This window comes from Bidens hawaiensis, unplaced genomic scaffold (assembly GCF_021521415.1).
Source record: "Bidens hawaiensis isolate Kalapana, Puna unplaced genomic scaffold, B.hawaiensis_p1.1 tig00002553_1, whole genome shotgun sequence".
NCBI classification, from domain to species: Eukaryota; Viridiplantae; Streptophyta; class Magnoliopsida; order Asterales; family Asteraceae; genus Bidens; species Bidens hawaiensis.
In genome coordinates this window covers 1,455,744-1,474,794 of record NW_027491139.1, presented here as the reverse complement: position 1 = coordinate 1,474,794, position 19,051 = coordinate 1,455,744, and the positions used below count along the sequence as shown (strand labels likewise).

Below are 19,051 nucleotides of genomic sequence, written 5' to 3'. Positions count from 1 at the left end.
CATGCTTATTTAAGTTGGCGAGCCTACTTGAACTTGATAAGTGAAGTTTGGGCCGACTCATTTATTGAACTAACTTATTTTTAGGCTCAACCTCGTGATTCAATTTGTAGCCAATCAATCTCAAGTAGCTCACACACACCTTCGCTCGTTTATATGAAATTTTATTATTTTAAGACTTACATGTTTTCACGTATAGAAAGTCTTCCATGAACACTCAAAAATTCATGAAACATTACTTATTGGTAGCAATTTATAACTACTCTAAGCTAGTGTCGTTACGAATCTGAATGAACGAACGACCTCAGGTATAAGAATATTTGTTACATACATGTCGAATTTCAACATTGACACAAACGTTTTAAAACAACTGAGTTTATCGTTTCTCGTAGAGTCGTTTCACATGTGTCATGCTTACATAAAAAAGTTTAGAAAATTCCGCTTACTAATAAGTAATACCCACCCAACCTATGCTAATAAATGTAAAGTTTGCGATTAATCAGGGTAATGGAATGAACGAGGGAATGGAATGGACGAGATAATGGAATGACTCATTATCATTTCATTGGCATGTTTGGTTACCATGTGGGAATGACATGAACTATTAGTTTTTATTTTTTGGCAAGCTAAAAAAAGTCGGAATAAAATAAAAATGGTAGTGAGTGGCGGTGGGATGGTGGTGCTGGGTGGTGGCGGTGGTGGGCGGCCAACTCAACTAGGATGAATTGATGTTAGGCTTCTCTTTTTCTTAGTTGGTATAGATTCACGACCTTTCATTTTGATTTTCTTTTAAAATAAAAATACAAATTATTCTTACTAATCTATGTATTTTATGATATTGAATCCATAAGATGGCATAAGATATAAGATATGTTATTATGTATATTATTAAATTTTACTATTTTATTTTATTTTTTTAACTACCCATATATGTATTATCCTTGTGGGCATATATATTAATAACCTGCCGATACAAACCCTAATTCTTCATAATATATATGCGATCTAAACGCTTAAGATAGTTAGGTGAAGAAGAAGCTACCGCAACAATGGCAGACAGGCTATCAAACCTGCCAGAATCCCTGCAGCTTCGCATTCTTTCTTGTCTTGAGGCCAGGCATGCTGTTCAAACAATGGTATTATCGAAATCATGGTTCTCTACATGGACTGGTACTCCGGATCTCAAATTCACTTCCCATGGTTTTGAAAACCTAGATGTTTTCGATAACTTTGTCGTTAATGTTATATCACGTCGTCAACCAGTGAAGTTGGACAGGTTAACCTTCAAACATGACGGAAAATACTATCCCAGGAGCTTAAAAATAGTTTTCGATTGCACGTTTTCTCATGGTGTCCAAGAATTGGAAGCAGACATCGATTACGTTAGCATCTGGCCGATCGATTTACATACTTCATCGGATTCACTAACAAGCTTAAAACTATTCATTAGGCAAAAGCGAAGCAATGTTTGTTGCTCGTTTTTGAAACCAAGATCAGGATCATTTAAGAATCTCACCAATTTACATCTCAAAAAGGCGAGAATTACGGATCTTGATTCGTTCTCAGGGTTTCCGGTGCTAGACAAGTTACGATTGGACTTTTGTTTTGTTAGAACAAAGGGCATGGTTTTAAACGTGCACGCGGCACAACTTTCTGAAATTACCGTCTCGTCCTACGATTATGTCCATCATTGTGTATTCACGACTCCAAAACTTAGATATTTCAAGTGGGGAGGGCGTAATTTCCCAAGGTTGGTAACACATGAGGGCGGTTTTCCTATGCTTGACACGGTGGTCATCGACTACAATGGTTTTCCTATGCTTGACACAGTGGGTAAGGTGTTTGATGATCTGCTGATGTTGTTTAATACTTTACATAATGCCAAATCGCTCACACTATTCTCGCCAGTTGTTCATCTACTCAGATTGTTTCCGGTGAATGGATGTTCGCCTTTTCGGGAGTTGAAGCTTTTGAAGCTAGATTTTAGATGTTTTTGGTATCATAATGGGCTTCAAGCCCCGGACAGCGAGTTGACAAGGGAATTACTAGAGCATGTTCCGGGTTTGAAAGCTTACTTGCTACCCGAGTCACATGATGCCAAGTGTAGCGTAATGGTAACTGATAATGGTAACCTCAGTCAGAATTGCATCTAGTCGGTGAACTTGAGCCGATTTTGGCTTAAAAAATAAAGCATAACTCGTATTTCTTTAATATTAAAGAATAAATATCATTTTTTTTATTTAATGACTAACAATTTTTAGAATAATTTATTATTTAAAAATAGATTTCTCTTTTTTATATTGATCTTTACTTATTTAATTATAAATATTAGTAAATTTATTATATTCGTCATATGTGTATATATATATATATAATATCCAAAATTAATTTTCTTTATATTTACCATGTCCGAGTACTCCCCGAGTACATCCAACTCCTCAGTCTGCGGCCTAGGGTCCGCCTAACGACTTTTGCAACCTTGTCCTCAAGCTATCGCGATTTGATTCCTTATTAGTGATAACAATCTACGGTTTTGGAACTTTTGTTTTGATTTTGGTTATGTCATGAACCTGAATTGCAATTTAATGTTTTGATTTTGGTTATATTTATGGTTTTGGAACTTAATATAATGTTTTTATGCTTATGAGAGGTTATACTTTGTGAACATATGTGTTTATTTACATTGCTTTCTCCCTACCCAACATGAATACCGATTACCGAATGACCAAATACCTGAATAATATTTTGATTTGTGAGCATATAAGAAGCTAGGCATTGTTCATATGATTTATGATTAAATTTTTTTTTTTTTATGTCTAGTATTGTTTAAATGAATTTTAGTATATTTTTGTCACAATTTTAAATACGTTTTAGTATTTTAATTATAAAATGTAATATTAAATAAATTCAGTTATAATTAATGTCAATAATTCACTAATGATCAAAACTAGCTCACACTTCATGTTAACACAACAAATCATCAAATGTCATCGTCTATGAAATATGTAAAAGCCTCCAAAGCATACGTGGCGTCACAAGACTTTTTTCACATTTCACCGCTATACAACGAGTATGCTTAGTATTGTCAAGTCTATCATGCAAACCACGCGCGGGGTATGTGTATGGGCTCGGGTTCGCCCGAACCCAATCTTTTTCCGATTATAGATAGGTATAGTATTGTATTTTCAAGCTAACCCTTTCTTTACACGAACAATGAACCCATTATACTTTAAAAAATATCGAGCCCACTGATTATAAAAATTTTTGTTAATTATTTCTAATAATTAACTTGTTAAAAATTATAAATTTGGCTAATTGGAAATAACCAAATCTGACTATCTAACTATAAAACAAAACCATTTTTTCACATGTAACTCAACAAGAGTAGCCAACTAGGATGAAACTAATAAATTTACAAATGTAACTTTAAATATTGTATTACATAAGGTTTTTAAATATTTATTATGAATTATAAAATTTTATTTATTATTATTTATATCTTATAATCTATAAATTATGTTATTACATGTATTATTAAATTTAGCTTTTTTGTACTATTTTTTTAACCACCGGTATATTAAACGGGTTATATCCTATTACTTTATATTTAATTGCGCTACTTGTATTTTAATTTAGTTTAATTATAATTTGTCTTTATATACCCATACTTATTCTTTAATTTAAGTTTAATTTAAAATTGCGATTCTTTTACTCATAGACTACGAGTTGGGGTGTTAACCCCACCGGCGCCACCGCCATGTCACCGTTAAGCACTGAAACGCAACACGACGGGGGGGGGGATATGCGGAAGCATTACCCCCTTAACGCCTTACTGGGTATTTCGAGGTGTGGTTCGCCCCATTTGCCCAACCACATTTTTTTTGTCTTTTTAATAATAATTAGTTAAACGATTATGCGATAGTTAAAGAGTGAATTAGTTAAACCCGTTTTTTATGGAAAAAAAGCCACATGCTTATGTCATCACTCACATTAACACATTTCAGTTAAACCACTACACAAAGCTATAGATATTTATAAAATACATCGCGATTTGCAAATCGCGATTTAAGTGCAATGACTTCATATACAATATATATAGTTTAATTAACTTACTATTATTTATTTATATTATTTTTATTTCACTTATACTCTTATTTATCATATATACAAATGGCTGAAAATATATAAACAATATCAAAAGTTAAAAATAGCATAAAAACAATTTGACTCAGGTTGTGCTACACACGTGACCTCGGTCTTCCTTCAACCGCTAGTAGTGTAGAATTCGTTGCTTCCACTTGGCTGCCACTTTTGCATGATCACAATTATCAACGACGTCGTTTGTCCTATGTTATCTTTGCATTAAATTGGATATATAATTAATAATTTGTCCTATAAAATCTTCAAACTCTCAACATCTAACTTTGATCACTTGCATCAAAACTATATATTTGTCTAAACACAAAGCAAACATGTCACATGTGAAGCGGATTAAGCTGGGATCACAGGGACTCGAGGTGTCCGCTCTCGGGTCAGGATGCATGGGCATGTCTTATGCATACGGACCCGAAAAACCCGAAGCAAATATGATCAAACTCATCCACCACGCCATTAACTCCGGTGTCACTCACCTTGATACATCCGATGTCTATGGACCTTACACTAACGAAATCCTTATCGGGAAGGTCAATTAATTGATGTTGTAACTTGTAATGTTATGTTATGTTATGTTATCAGGTTATTATGAATTTAACTTAATTATCGGGTTGGTATTTGTAGGCATTGAAGGGAATACCGCGAGAGAAAGTTCAAGTAGCTACGAAATTCGAGCTTCGGTTTGGGAAGGATGGTTTTGGTGACGTGCAAATCCATGGGGAACCGGAGTTCGTGAGGGCTTCGTGTGAAGCGAGCTTGAAGCGGCTTGGTGTTGATTACATTGATCTCTACTATGCCCATCAGATTGATCCGAAAGTCCCCATCGAAGTCACGGTCCGTGTTTCACTTCACTTCTCTTCTCTTTTGTGTTGCAAGTTTTATCTTGTTCCACATATTAAATATTTTATTTTTAGGGAAAATTCCCAAAAATGTCGATTTGACTTTAATAAAGTCACATTTGTTCATTTGATTGGTCACCTCTCGAGAATGTCCACCAAAAACTAATCAATCAGCCCGGATTATAATCGTCACCTGACTAGACTTTAATCCAAAAAGAAAATACCATGTGTCAAAAAACCCAGATGTTTCGTCTGGATTTTCCAAACATGTGGCATTTTTACGGTTGGATTAAAATCCAATCGGGTGATGATTGTAATCCGAGTTGATCGTCTGATTTGTGTGTGGATGGTTTGGGAAAACACATTTCAAATGGGCAAAATGTTACCTTTAAGAAGTCAAATGGACATTTTAGTTTTTTTTCCCTCCTATTTTTTTTATGTTACACAATATAGACATTGTATTTACTTTTATGTTTAAATTTTGGCATAAAAATATCCAACTGGTAGATTTTTAAGTTAAAACACAAAGCATATTTTAACAGTATAAATTATAAATGGGTCGGTTCCATGAACCCGCCAGGTCAACCCGAAAAAGACCCTATTAGCTAAACGTGTTTGCGGGTTTGGCTGGAAATGACCCGAACCTGTTTAGACTAAAAACCCAAACCTGTATAGAAAATATTTGGATACACATCATAACAAAATAAATACCATTTTAACAAGCATGTATGCTCTTGAGGTGACATTTATTCAAAATGATGTTTCTGATAGATGGGAGAGCTAAAGAAACTCGTAGAAGAAGGTATAATAAAATACATTGGTTTATCTGAGGCTAGTCCAGCAACCATTAGAAGAGCACATGCCGTTCATCCGATCACGGCCGTACAGCTGGAATGGTCTTTGTGGACTAGAGATGTTGACGAAGATGTTATTCCTACTTGCAGGTAACCCATAATAAGCTCCATTGAGTTAATAAAGTAATTAGAAAACAAGAAGCTATTGTAATGCTAATAAAATATGCATCGTTTACAGAGAGCTAGGAATTGGAATCGTTCCCTTCGCTCCGCTAGGTAGCGGGTTCTTCGCATCCGGTCCAAAGGTGATGGACAATTTGGCAGATGATGACTATAGAAAGGTTTGTGCTTATATCATATTGCGATTTAATAACATTCATAATAGAATTGGTTTTGAATTTTAAAAAATTTCTGTTGCGTCTTTCTTAGGTTCTACCGAGGCTACAAGGAGAGAACTTTGATCACAACAAACGCGTATTTGAGCGAGTTAATAAAATGGCTGAAAGAAAGGGTTGCACCCTGGCTCAAGTGGCACTGGCTTGGGTTCTACACCAAGGGGATGATGTATGCCCAATCCCTGGTACAACCAGATCGAAAACTTCAGCCAGAACCTTGGAGCCCTTTCAGTTAAGCTCACGGCTCAAGACATGGCCGAGCTTGAATCCATGGCTTCGTTCAAGGGTCCTAGAATGCCTGAACAGCTTCTGGCTCATTGTTACAAGAACGCGGATTCTCCACCTTTGTCCTCGTGGAAGTCAGAGTAATCTCATGGGGGTTAATATTAATGCGTGATAATGTTGTTTTCGTGTTTTGTTATGATGAACAATGTTATCTTTAATTTGCTAGAGATGGAACTTCAATTCCTATTGATGAAGACAGTTTGCGGGTTTATCTTACCTTTTCGCATGTTGTTTAACCTTTTTTTTTTTGGAACGGCTACACACACTCATCTATCTTAACTCCTAGTCCTAAACTACTCCAATAAATCATCTAGAGTGGTACTTGTGTAGAGATGTGAAAGAAATTATAATACCAGGGATTTTTTCTTCTAAAGGTGAATCAAACTAATCTTTTAACTGCGATATGGTTTTCATTAGATGACACATTCGACGATATACATCTAAATCGCTGCACCAGAGTTCAAGAACCACTCTCCCTACAAGTCTAGCTTAAGGTGCCAACCCATGCCATGCCGACTACATTCTTTTACTACGCTAGTTTCCGCTTCCATGTTCACCACAAATCTATCATTTTACAATTATTTTGTCCGAATATTCCGTCATGGCTTTGATCACCAAGTACTAAAATTACACCTTTAGTCCAGATGTTTGTCCGCATATAACATGTTTGGTCCTTGAAACGTCCATTTTACCTTTACTACTAAGTATTAAAGAAAAATAACAGGTAAAAAGTTTTAATGTTTAACTTTCTTTGCTCAATTGTCATATGCAGGAACGAGTTATGATTTCGACCTATAAAAAACATCTGAAATCTGGAAATGTACAACAGACATCATACATTCACACGGTGCACACGGAAACACATGAACAGGTGCAACAACTTCAAAACAAAAGAAAAATGCATTCAAGGTGCAATGTGAAAACAAAGATTCAAGTGTACATTTGACGCATCAAAACAAGCAAAGCCCCGAGTTTTCTAGCACTTTCCAGCTTCTGGAAGGGGTGCACGAACTCATCGGATAACCTCAGAAAGTCATTTCACAATAAACAGAAACCCTAGGTAACTTACAAAACCGTCAAACGAAGCATGTAAAATGTAAAACAAACACCTAACTTGCTGCCTGATCTCTCTTCTCAACAGTTAAAAAGTTTAAAATTTTAAAATTAAACACAACCCCATATGCTCCTTATTCTTTTCAAGATAACAAATCACATTCACATCCTGCAACATCTTAAAGAATCACATAAAAAAAGGGGGTGGGTGTATAAAAAGACTTGTTTCGTTTGGCTTCAAAGATTACCTATAACGTTTTAAAATTTTAATCAAGCTTCAAGAAGACTGAACCGCGAGCTTCTGTAGATGCTCAAAGAATACTTGAAGGTTGACATCATCAGTGAAAATAACATCCATTCCAGGTGACCCTTCATTGTTGTATGTTGCTGAAGGGTTTAACTTGGCCAACAGGAAACGAGCCTGATACAACATATGATCCGAATCCAAAATTAGCAACAATGTAAAATATTATACCTTAAATATTTAAACGGTCAACTTTAATTATTCGAGATATTTTAATGCAAACGGTAGGCCCCGAATGGAGCATGTTCGTGTTCGTTCGTTCGTTTACTTAACTGAACAAACGATCGAGCACGGACAGAGTTTTCTAGTTTGTTTGTTAAGAAATTGAAAATGTTTATGTCCATTCATTAACAGCTTAAACGACAGGTTCAAGAAAGTAAACAAACAATCATAACCAAACATAGATGAATGAACATAACTGAGCTATAAACAATTAAAAGTAAATGGGAACAACTTTGTGTTGTGCAAAACATTATTAAAACTAGACTAAACTGTGATGAGCCTAAAAACTTAAAAGAATTATATAAACAAACGTAACAAAGGAACTTAAACAAACATAAATGAACAAATAAAAACGAATTTAAATGAGCGTATGTTTGCAAACATATATGAAGAATGACACCTGTGTTTACGTTCGTTCATTTAACTAAATGAACAATAAAATTTGTGTTTATGTTCGTTTAACATAAACGAACTTCCCACAGAACTTTCAGTTCGATTACAGGCCTACAAATTATTAAATTCTAAAACCCAAGCCTAAATTGTTTTCTTAACAATTGGGACAGCTTACTTTCAATGATAGTCCTTAATCATACTTAATACATGATTTTTTTTATGTGAAAACAAGACCATTCGGATACGCTAAAACAACCTCCTTAATTGTTTTATTAGAAACATGAGATGATTTATTTTGATATACAATATATTCGTTATATCATTCAAAATAATTTTAGCTCATCTCAAAATCAACATATTTTGAAATATATTTTAATACAAATGAGATTAGTGATGACCTGAGAACCATGTTGATCACACACCACCAATCTTGGAACCGGAAACCGATCACGTATAATCAATTCAGCATCATCATGTGGTGTTTGCAATAACTGAGCAAATGCCTGAAAAAAAAATGAAAACAAAATCATAAATAAAAATAACAATCTAATAAAATAATAAGTGGAATGGATAAAAACATACCTGGTGTTCTGGTTGATTCTGGTATCCCATATTCCTCCATTGTGCAATTGTCATACCATGAAAAATAACTACACTAAAATAAGCATCTAATAAAAGGATTCTATCAGCTGAAATTGATGCCACATCAAGCAATGCAGGTGTAGGTGATGAATTAAACGAATATGACATTAATGACGGTTGAATCATAACAAGTGCATTTGTTATACTCTCACGATTAAGCATCATGCGGAAATAAGCAGTCTCATCTGGACTATTATTAAACACCTACCATAAAATAATAAATAAATATTAAAAGTATAGAATGAGAACTTGAATTATTAGACGTATGCATTTAATTAATATTTACCTGAACAAATTGTGATCTTCTGAGATTGAACATAAACTGAGGGAACAACGAAAAACTAGGATTCAATGCAAACGAAGACGGGTCGTCTTTACGGTAGTCACCGAATTTAGAACAGAGCCGAATAAGGGTTCTATCTAGCCACCTTGTGGCATCAAATGATTCCTGTAATTATTGTAAGTACATTAAAAATAATATAAAATGAAAAAAATGGTAATATTGTATTTAAGTACCTCCATTTCCATTTTATAAGAAGTTAATCTAGCCATTATAACAGCAGCAGTCTCTTGGTCAAAACCTTGTATTAGTTCCTGTCAATAATAATATTAAATGACATGTTTGCGATAATTATGTTTGCGATAAACGTTTGCGATAATAATATTAAATGACAAAACTACCCCTGAAACCAAACTTAAACATAATTATCGCAAACGTTTATTATTTTACCTCTGATAGAACAGAAGTTTCTAACCATCTTCTAGTAAGGGTGGTAACTCGCATCTTTGATTCTCCATCAGCACTCAGGTAACTGTCTCGATTGTGATATTTAATAAATATTAATCAAACAAAATAAAGAAATGAAAAAAGATATATAATTTATAATATTTATTACCTTGTAACAGTCTGTATAAACAAGTGTGGATTTACATTTCCTGAAGCATCTGACTTGTCACTTGATGATATGTCAAAGAAAACAGTCAAACACGTGTTTTTGTCTAGTCCACATAACTTCCAAGCTGTAGTATTTCCCTGCCCGATCACTGTGCCCGCAACAGAAGGTCCCTTCTGTTAACCAATCAAAAGAAACAAAAAATTAACTTAAACATATTATTTGCATCCGGGCAGGCAGGCAGGCAGATGATTGCGATCGCAGATTGGGCCCGTTACTTACAAATGAACCAATCCAGGTTATGTTTGATCTCTAATGGATCAAGCACTAGCTTAAAAACAGGTAGAAAGTCACCAGTGTATGTTTTTAATACACAAAACTATAATATAGTTGAAAAAAGTACAATTTTTACAATTATATTTGACACAATCAATTTTTATAAAACTCTTGGGCAAAAGGGTATCAGGTCAACCCAACCTGAAATCTTGCAACTTGTAAAGCATTTTGACTCAAAATCTGGTTTGACCCGTTACCCAACCCGTCTGCAGATAGTTAATAATGTTAAACTTAAGATAAGGTTCAGTAAATTGACCTTTTCCAAGGACGCGCAAGGTCCAATGATCCCTTGAATCTTAATATCCTTTGAACAATTGATCTCAAGCATGCCACTGAAAGTATAAGGCAGTGAACATTTTTATAAAATACAATTACTTTATTAAAATATGTAAAGTCCAGATTTTTAAACATAAAACTAATACTCACTTGTGAGCGAGACCAAGAGATTCTTCCCCCTTTTCAAAGACCCTTCTAAACGAATCCTTAAAAACCGAATGCCCAAAACTTTCAGCCAAAACAACAAGCCCACCAGTTTTTTCAATTACAACTTTCATCTCTGCAACCCCAACCTATAACACACACGACACTAAATTAACAAACTATAACAACATTACTAAAAAAGATGATCAGAATCTAGTAATGAGTTATGAACCTGGTCAAGCGCAGAAGCAAAAAGGTCCAACACATGACCTTGGCTGACCATTTGATTTGAAAGTTCTTCGTAAAACTGAACCGCCTTCCTAAAATAAGGTGCTGCATCCTTATCCAAATCTTTATGCGAACGCACCGGATCCGATAGATCTTTTGACACAATCTGAAAACAAAAACAAAAACCAACACAGATTTATACTCATAATTATCATCAACCTATTTAACACAAAGACTAACATTATATTCATAGAGCTTACCGAGCCAGGGCCTTCAGTGCATGGACCACCAACCAATGCCACAATTCTAGCACCAGTACCAGCCATACAAACCCCTAACAAACCCGCTGCAACACTCAACGCAACGCCAGTGCACCTTAAAGATCTGTTACCGGGCGCAACTGGCCATTGATCCCTGCCTAATTCCTCTAAAAGCTGAATTTTTAAACCACAATTAATAACCTATCACAACAATACAGTTCAATTACGGATAATAAAAAGTTAAAAACCATTAACTCACCGAATGAATAATGTAAGCGCCTTCGGAAGCGGGCAAGAAAAACCTCGAAGCCCCGGGATTCAACCCACCGGGTCCACCCTGCACGGCCCCTTTCTGAAACCCTTGACCCGGGCCACCGGGTCTCCGTCCAGCACCAACACCAACACCAACACCAACACCAACACCACTACCCAACCCCAACTGATCCAAAACCTGATCTTTACTCATCTCCTTGGACCCGCGAAAGACGTAAACCTTCGACATATCGGAATACCCCAACTCATGCACCTGCACCTGGGTCCCAAACGACACAAACCCGACTATCGCATTCTCCGGTAAGAACTCAAGCGCCTGTTGTAACGCCGATCTAGCAAACCCCAACTCCTCCTCAATCATACACGTATCAAGCACAAACAGATAAACACTCGGGTTGGGGTTCGGGTCAACAGGACCCGAATTGGGGAAACTGTATTCGATTGTTGTGTATTGCGGATACAGCTCAGCGGGAACGTTGGTTTCTGATATGCCGGAAAAGTGATGTGGAAAGTGGTTGCGTTGGAAGCAAAACGGGCAGATCCAGATTAAGGCTTGGAAATCGACCCGGCAGAATGGGTTGAGAACGGACGAGCAGGTCTTGCAGCGGAGGGGTGCGTAAGGGTTGGTCGGAATGTGGGGGTGGGGTCGGATCGGAGAGATGGAAGCGGCGAATGGGATGACGCATTTGCTGGCTTCGACTTTGGTACGAGGCCAGGCGGTCCAGGTCATGCGGACGCCGTCGATGCCTTCTTGGTCCGTCAAGGCCATCTCCGTCGACATGATGGTTGAATTGGACGGAAGAAATGGAGTCAAAATGATGGCCTGGATTGGATCGGAGATGATGATGATGATGTTATTATGTGCGTGCCACAAAGGTTAGATGAAACAGTTGGATTGTTGGTTTTGGGTTAGTAGTATTTTTTATTCGGCATTTTTGGTAATCTTTTACTTTCATTTCTTAGGAGAGTTTTGTTTTAGCTAACGGGACCGCGTACGAATTATCCGGCGTTACTAAGTTGCTCGTTAAAAAGAAATAAAAAACGAGAGTTTTGTTTTTTTTAAGGTTTCGTTTTTGTTTTTTTAAACGGTTATATGGATTAGAGGTGAACAAACCGGTTTATAACTCAAAACCGGTTTGAGTTGAAACCGGTTCGGTTTGGTCAATAAAAGTCAAAACTGGTTTATGATTGGTTTCGGTTGGGTTGAATCCGGTTTCTTGACCAGGTTATGATCGGTTTTGGTTAGGGTTATGACCGGTATTGGTCGTTTCGGTTCGGTTAACCGGTTTTGATGGAGAAAATTTCAAACCGTTTCCAAACCGACGGTTTCAATCGGTTCCAAACTGGTTTCTACATAATCGGTTTCAAACCAGTTCGGATTCGGTTTGATTTTCAGGTCGGTTCGGTTAACCGGTTTATTTGCCCACCTCTAATTTGGATTACTGAACTGGCTCAATCATCTACGTTGTACTCTCATACGAAATCTTACTACTTGGGATGAGGATCGTTGTGTTATAAGGTGATGAAAATGAAATCACGAAAATATATAATTTTTCTTTTGTGTATTTGTGTAAATAATTTTCATGTAAACTAAAGTTGAAGTTAGAATCACACAAAGTGAAATTAGTTTTGTGTGATGTGGTATTTAACAGATAGTGAAGATAAATTAGGTATATAACATTGTTGGTAGTTTTCATGGTCATGTGATTATGTGAAAAAGAATTGGTTAAGATGAGCATGGGCATGTAAATATGTTCAAAAGAATTTTGTGTGATGTATGAAAGACATGTTAGTTATGGTTGATTTCATGACAATTAACTTTACTGGTGGTTTATATAAAGTAATCAACAAAGATTCTTGTAAACGAGCTAAAACGTCTTGGTTGTAAGTGAGACCCAATTGGCATTCGCTAAGGGTAGGAACGTCATGGAGGTCTGATGATTATTTACAAGACGTACTTTGGGCTTTAAAGAAATAAAGAAAAAAACGGCGTTATTCAAGGCATGTTTCAAAAAAGCTTTTGGCTCGGTAAGTTAGGGGTTCTTAAACTCTAAACATAGAACAAATGGGCTTCTCGACTGGATGGCATATGCGGAGTCAAGGATGCGTGTCATCTGCCAAAGCTTTATTGTCATCAATGGGCATAAATAGAAGAGTTTAAAATTCAAAGGGGTGAGAAAGTGGGACTCACTTTCACCGTTTTATTGTTTATTCTCACAATGGAGATATTACCCGTGGTATCTTAGAAAGCTTGCGATATGGGTATTTTACAAGGAACACTCACCAAACATGTCGATTCTCTTGCATTTATTCTACGTCGATGATGCACTTTTCATTGGTATGGTCATTAGCCGGGTGTTTTAACTTATTGATTATTTGGTCGCCTCTTAATAATTCAATTAGAAAACCCGGCTCCCACAACGCGTTAAATGCCCTGCACGTGATGACACGATTGTTGCACGTCAGGCATGCTGCAATGGAGGGGTGATGCACGTGAGGAAGAACGAGTAAATGCAAATGTTAGTGGGTTCATGCTCAATTCACACCGTTATTTTTTTTTCTTTTCCTTTTTTAATGTTACCTATTAAATACATACCCAATAATAAATAATAATAATAATAATAATAATAATAAGTAATAATTTAATAAATACAGTTATAAATAACTTTAATAAATACATATATAAATAAAATACATAATAACAAGATAAAAAATAAAAATAGCCGTTAGTAATTAATTATAATTAATTATATAAGTTATTTCTTAACTAAAGTGAATATATTTGATTACTAAATAATTTAACTACTCTATTATTAACAAAGGGTCAAATTATTCTACAAATGATAACAAAAATGAGAAGTGTGAGAAGCCATAAATAATTGAGATGTGTCAAGTGGGGACCAAAAGAAAAAGGGTTTATGGGTAATTGTACACATTTTCTCTCTCCACATGCAAGACACATTTTAATACCCCCAACATTTTAGAACGTTTATAACTTTTTTGTATGATATTTTTTTAAAAAAAAATATCATTATAATAACAAGCGTTTTTTTATCTTTAATATGAGTATGATTTTTGTTATATAAAATTTAAAACAAAAATCACGTCATTGTGTCTTTTCGCACACCATTGTGTCTTTTTGTTTATCATTGTGTCTTTTTTCGTCATTGTGTCTTTTCGCACACCATTGTGTCTTTTTTCGTCATTGTGTCTTTTCGCTTATCATTGTGTCTTTTTTCGTCATTGTGTCTTTTCGCACACCATTGTGTATTTTCGCTTATCATTGTGTCTTTTTTCGTCATTGTGTCATTTTTCGTCATTGTGTCTTTTCGCACACCATTGTGTCTTTTTATCTAATACATAAAACACAATGTTTAATACATGTTACACAATAACTTGAAACGTAAAACACAATAGTGAATACGTATAACACAATGACCTAAAACGTAAGACACAATAGTGAATACGTATAACACAATGACCTAAAACGTAAGACACAATGGTGAATACGTATAACACAAGGACTTGAAACGTAAAACACAATGAAAACAACATGTTACACAATGACACAATAAACAAAAAAAAACATAATTAAAAAACCCATTAATTTTTTTTCTATATATAACAATATGATACTCATATTAAAGATAAAAAAACGCTTATTACTATGGTGAATTTTTTTTAAAAAAATAATGTCGTATGAAAAGGTTATAGACATTTTAAAATGATGGGAGAATTGACATGTGCCTTGCATGTGAGGAGAGAAAGTCAACAAAGATGGGTTATTACCTTCATGTCCTTTTCATCAATTTTTATTTATTAAATTAATCTTAGCCATTCAAATCTAAAATCAATGGACTAGATTCCTTCTCACCCTTCTTATTTTTGTTGTCCTTTGTATTTTAACTTTACCCTATTAACAAATTAATTTAAAATGTGTTCATATTTAAAAAGTGATTATGATGTAGAAAAGATAGGTTGCGTGGGAAAAATAACATTTTTGAAACAGTTGCAGATCATAAAGAGAAGAATATTGATGTCGTGGGTATGATGAATCAGAAACCGTACAGAGAGACTGATTTTTGGCTTGATAAATGGTCGGATGTTTGTCCACTAAAGGACCCATTCCTTAAGCTGTTAATGATCCTGAATCACTAAAAGACCAATTCCCTAATTAACCTGTTTGAGCTTGAATAGCATAACACATGACAGGGCAGACTTATTCGTGTTCAAAATCCCGTCGCTATCATTTCGTTATCTTCGTTGGTTCATTGTTATGCTCAAATGTCATGCTAAACGAATATAAGTATCCTTAACCTCCTATTTTCATAGTTTCTTTTATAATTATCTATCAAGAATGATCCACCGTTTCAACAACTCCACGGGCTTGTCATTAAACAATGGCTTTGGCCCCCAACAATACTTCAAAGACCGGTTTTATCGTTTGAGCAAGAAGTTTCATCATTAACCCGAAACAAGTTTTCCACTCTAGGCCTTTTATCAGCCTTAACCCGAAACTACTCATATCCATGAACCCAAATTCAACAGGCCCCAACCCAAATCGTTCTAATTCGCTCCCGCTACCGGTTACTCGTTTAGGGATTTTGGTAAACCCGAAAATTCATTCGGAGTTTAATTGTTTAGTAGTCCATAACAAACTCTTCTATTGACATGCTATCTACTTTAAATTATATGGCTATTCTACTTCTAAATTATAATTCCTTACTTATTCTACTAAATGATTAAATGATTTCAAGTTGATAATGCTGATTTAATTTTAGCATTTTATTTACTTTCTTTTATTTTTAGTATTCTAACTAAATGCTTGAAACCTGATTAATCAGCCTGATAAAAATAATCCCAATAACAACCGAACCCGAAGAATCCAGGAGAGTCGGGTTTCAGTTGTAGTTTTAAATTTATCAAACCCTTTGAATCGATAAATCCTTTGAATCCGACCCGAGAAACCCAAAACCACAACACGAAGAACACCCCTGTGGGCCCGTCACTCGATAGCCAGCAGTTTTCGAGATTAAAGATTCAAAATTCGAATCCCAAATCTTCAAATTAACATAAAATTCCATATAATTAGACACAGTCCTTACACATTATTCAAAAACCCAAATTACAAAACACACACAATTAGCCAACACACCTCCACAATCCAAAACAAAACCTACAAACACACACACACATTAATAATAATAATAATAATAATAATATTTACTTGCTCACCGGCGACGGTTTAAACCCGAGCAACTTCTTGGAATGCTTCCACGGCTGAACCACCACTTCCGCATCAAACACCTTCAACACACCGGACTTGGTAAACGCTTCAATCTTCAAATAATATTTAGTCCCGGCAACCACCTGTGTCTCCGCAGCAACCACCTTCGAAAACTTCAGATCTCCTTCACTGCCTTGCTTGGTACGCTGTGACTGGTTGTACTCGTCCACAGAGTAACTTCCTAGGTTCTGAATCTCCTGGTTTGATTTCACGTTTTTCACCTTTGTTCTGCCGCCTAGAATTGTTGTTCTGGCCATGGTGAATTGAATTGAATTGAAGATATGGGTTTTGTGGGTATTTGTTTATATAAGCAAGCGGCGTGAAGAATCTGAAAACAATGGGCACCGAAATTGATGGCTCATTTTGGATTAGTTGAAAACGGACACGGGTTGTCAAAACCCGGATGACAGAGAGAATATTATATTATTATTCTTAACCTGCAAGGAAACGAAGGAATGCCTCATTTTTTTTAAACAATCAAAATGGCACCTTTAAAGTTCGGTAACTCGGATAATCCAATGGTAAAAGATGAACTCATACGTTTATGATTGCAAACAACACCAGGTAGTTCAAGCTTACCATCTGGTGTTATAATAGGAAAATAAGTCTCCCAAATATCCACCGCAATAACCCGTTTGGATTCAGATTTAAACTTGAGACCTTGCATTCTAAAGATAAAAACTTGAATTATTATCCTAAGTAAAATTTAAATTTAAATAAAGAAACACATATACGTAAGTGTTACCGTTAACGGCGATAATAGAAATATGTAATGTAATTTATTAAAAAAGAATACAAAAATAATCATTTTTCTAAGTATTTTTGTTTTTAGACAAATTTTATTTTAATTTGAAATACGTGAAAAGATTGTTGTATTTACTTTAGTTTTAGTTTTATGTATCATGAAAAAAAATTAAAGTTTCATGTATCATGAAATTCTTTCAAGACTTTTTTCTCAAAAGTACAATACTTTTATGTATTTTAATTAAAAGTACAATAATTTGGGGGATTTGTATCGTGTATGCTTTTCATATGTCTACAACAGTGATGTATGCATCATTCATTTGTGTATACACTTCAACAGTGATGTATGCATCATTCATTTGCGTATACACTTCATTTTTACATGTCATTTGTTTAAGACCGACAAACTCGTGCACACTCTCTAATCCTATTCCTGAATCTACGCTTTTATATTAACCACGAGACTATAACTCTAATAATTTAAAAAAGAATGCCTCTAACTAACATATTGGTGTCACTAAGCCAAAGGTCATTTGATCTTTTCATTTGTCAGTTATATATATTGTTCAATACATTTTTTACGATACATGAAATAAATTAGATATGCAATTAAGTTCACATATGACATGATTATATAGTACATGTGTTAAACTATGTTGACATTGTTGGTCGCAGAGTTGGAAAAGAACTCTGAACTCCTAAGTTGGTCTCTGAATTGATGGATCTGTAGGAATGTCGAAGGAAGATTGAGTATTGGATCGGTGTCTAGCAAAGACAAATGGTTATGGTCGCTTCACGAGTCCATGACTTTCATTGTCAAGAGCCTAAAGATGGCAGTATAACACAAAGTTCGTCCTCGTGACCTGTATCGCCACACATGAGCGGGATGAGTTCAAAAGAAAATAGAAATTTCAGGTGGAGGGTTTCCCATAGCGGACTCCCAACGAGGGACATACTTGTCATGATCTATTTTAACCGGATCAAGAACACACTTTGTTGGCGGAATCAACACAATTAAGCAATCCATTCAAACAACAATGTATAAACCAAATGCTTGTATATATGCGTTAAAGCATCAACCAGCCAAAACTAAAGGGGTGTTTGGATAAACTTATAAAACTTACTTATTTGCTTTTTTGTTTGTTGAAAAACAAAAAAGTATTTACAATTCTCCTTCAAAAACTTCAAATTGTAGTTTTACAAAAGTGGATTTTGCTCTTTAAACAACAAATATGAGTTATTTATCATTATTATCATTATCACATAATAAAATTTTAATCTATTAAAATTTAATTAGCCTTTCCTAATTAATAATAGTCACATCATTTTAGTTAGAATATTGATATTTAACATTTTTATAATGCAAACAAAAATAGTAAAAGTGTAAGTCATTAATCAAAATTCAAAATTAGCTCAAATCCAAACTTAATTAATTATAAAAAGTTGTCTTGATATTAGAAAGGTTAATGCCGTGAACGTTTATAATATTCTTGGTGTTGACGACCAATTAAGTGAGTGAGTCGTTATAATT

At 35.0% G+C, this 19,051-nt stretch overlaps 2 protein-coding genes and 2 pseudogenes across 3 annotated transcripts; 2 read left to right on the top strand and 2 right to left on the bottom strand.

Annotated features, from left to right (window-relative positions):
* The first annotated feature begins 1,046 nt into the window (after positions 1-1,046).
* LOC143620252 (F-box/FBD/LRR-repeat protein At1g16930-like) lies at positions 1,047-2,150 on the top strand. Its single transcript, XM_077091972.1, has one exon. The coding sequence runs from the start codon at positions 1,047-1,049 to the stop codon at positions 2,148-2,150; it is 1,104 nt and encodes a 367-aa protein (XP_076948087.1).
* A 2,314-nt stretch (positions 2,151-4,464) lies between these two features.
* LOC143620175 (auxin-induced protein PCNT115-like) lies at positions 4,465-6,549 on the top strand (annotated as a pseudogene). Its single transcript, XR_013151300.1, has 5 exons — positions 4,465-4,682; positions 4,777-4,986; positions 5,763-5,935; positions 6,024-6,126; positions 6,215-6,549. The product of XR_013151300.1 is annotated as an auxin-induced protein PCNT115-like (transcript).
* An 848-nt stretch (positions 6,550-7,397) lies between these two features.
* On the bottom strand, positions 7,398-12,270 carry LOC143620354 (protein transport protein SEC23 F-like). The gene is made up of 12 exons (XM_077092058.1): positions 11,476-12,270; positions 11,217-11,390; positions 10,961-11,122; positions 10,735-10,877; positions 10,565-10,640; positions 9,976-10,148; positions 9,810-9,891; positions 9,596-9,673; positions 9,366-9,527; positions 9,020-9,283; positions 8,836-8,940; positions 7,398-7,939 (listed from the first exon to the last, which is right to left on the bottom strand). Exons 1-12 carry the CDS (start codon positions 12,268-12,270, stop codon positions 7,796-7,798), a joined length of 2,358 nt encoding a protein of 785 aa, XP_076948173.1. The 3' UTR covers positions 7,398-7,795.
* A 4,141-nt stretch (positions 12,271-16,411) lies between these two features.
* On the bottom strand, positions 16,412-17,033 carry LOC143620251 (cysteine proteinase inhibitor B pseudogene; annotated as a pseudogene).
* Between the last annotated feature and the right edge of the window lie 2,018 nt (positions 17,034-19,051).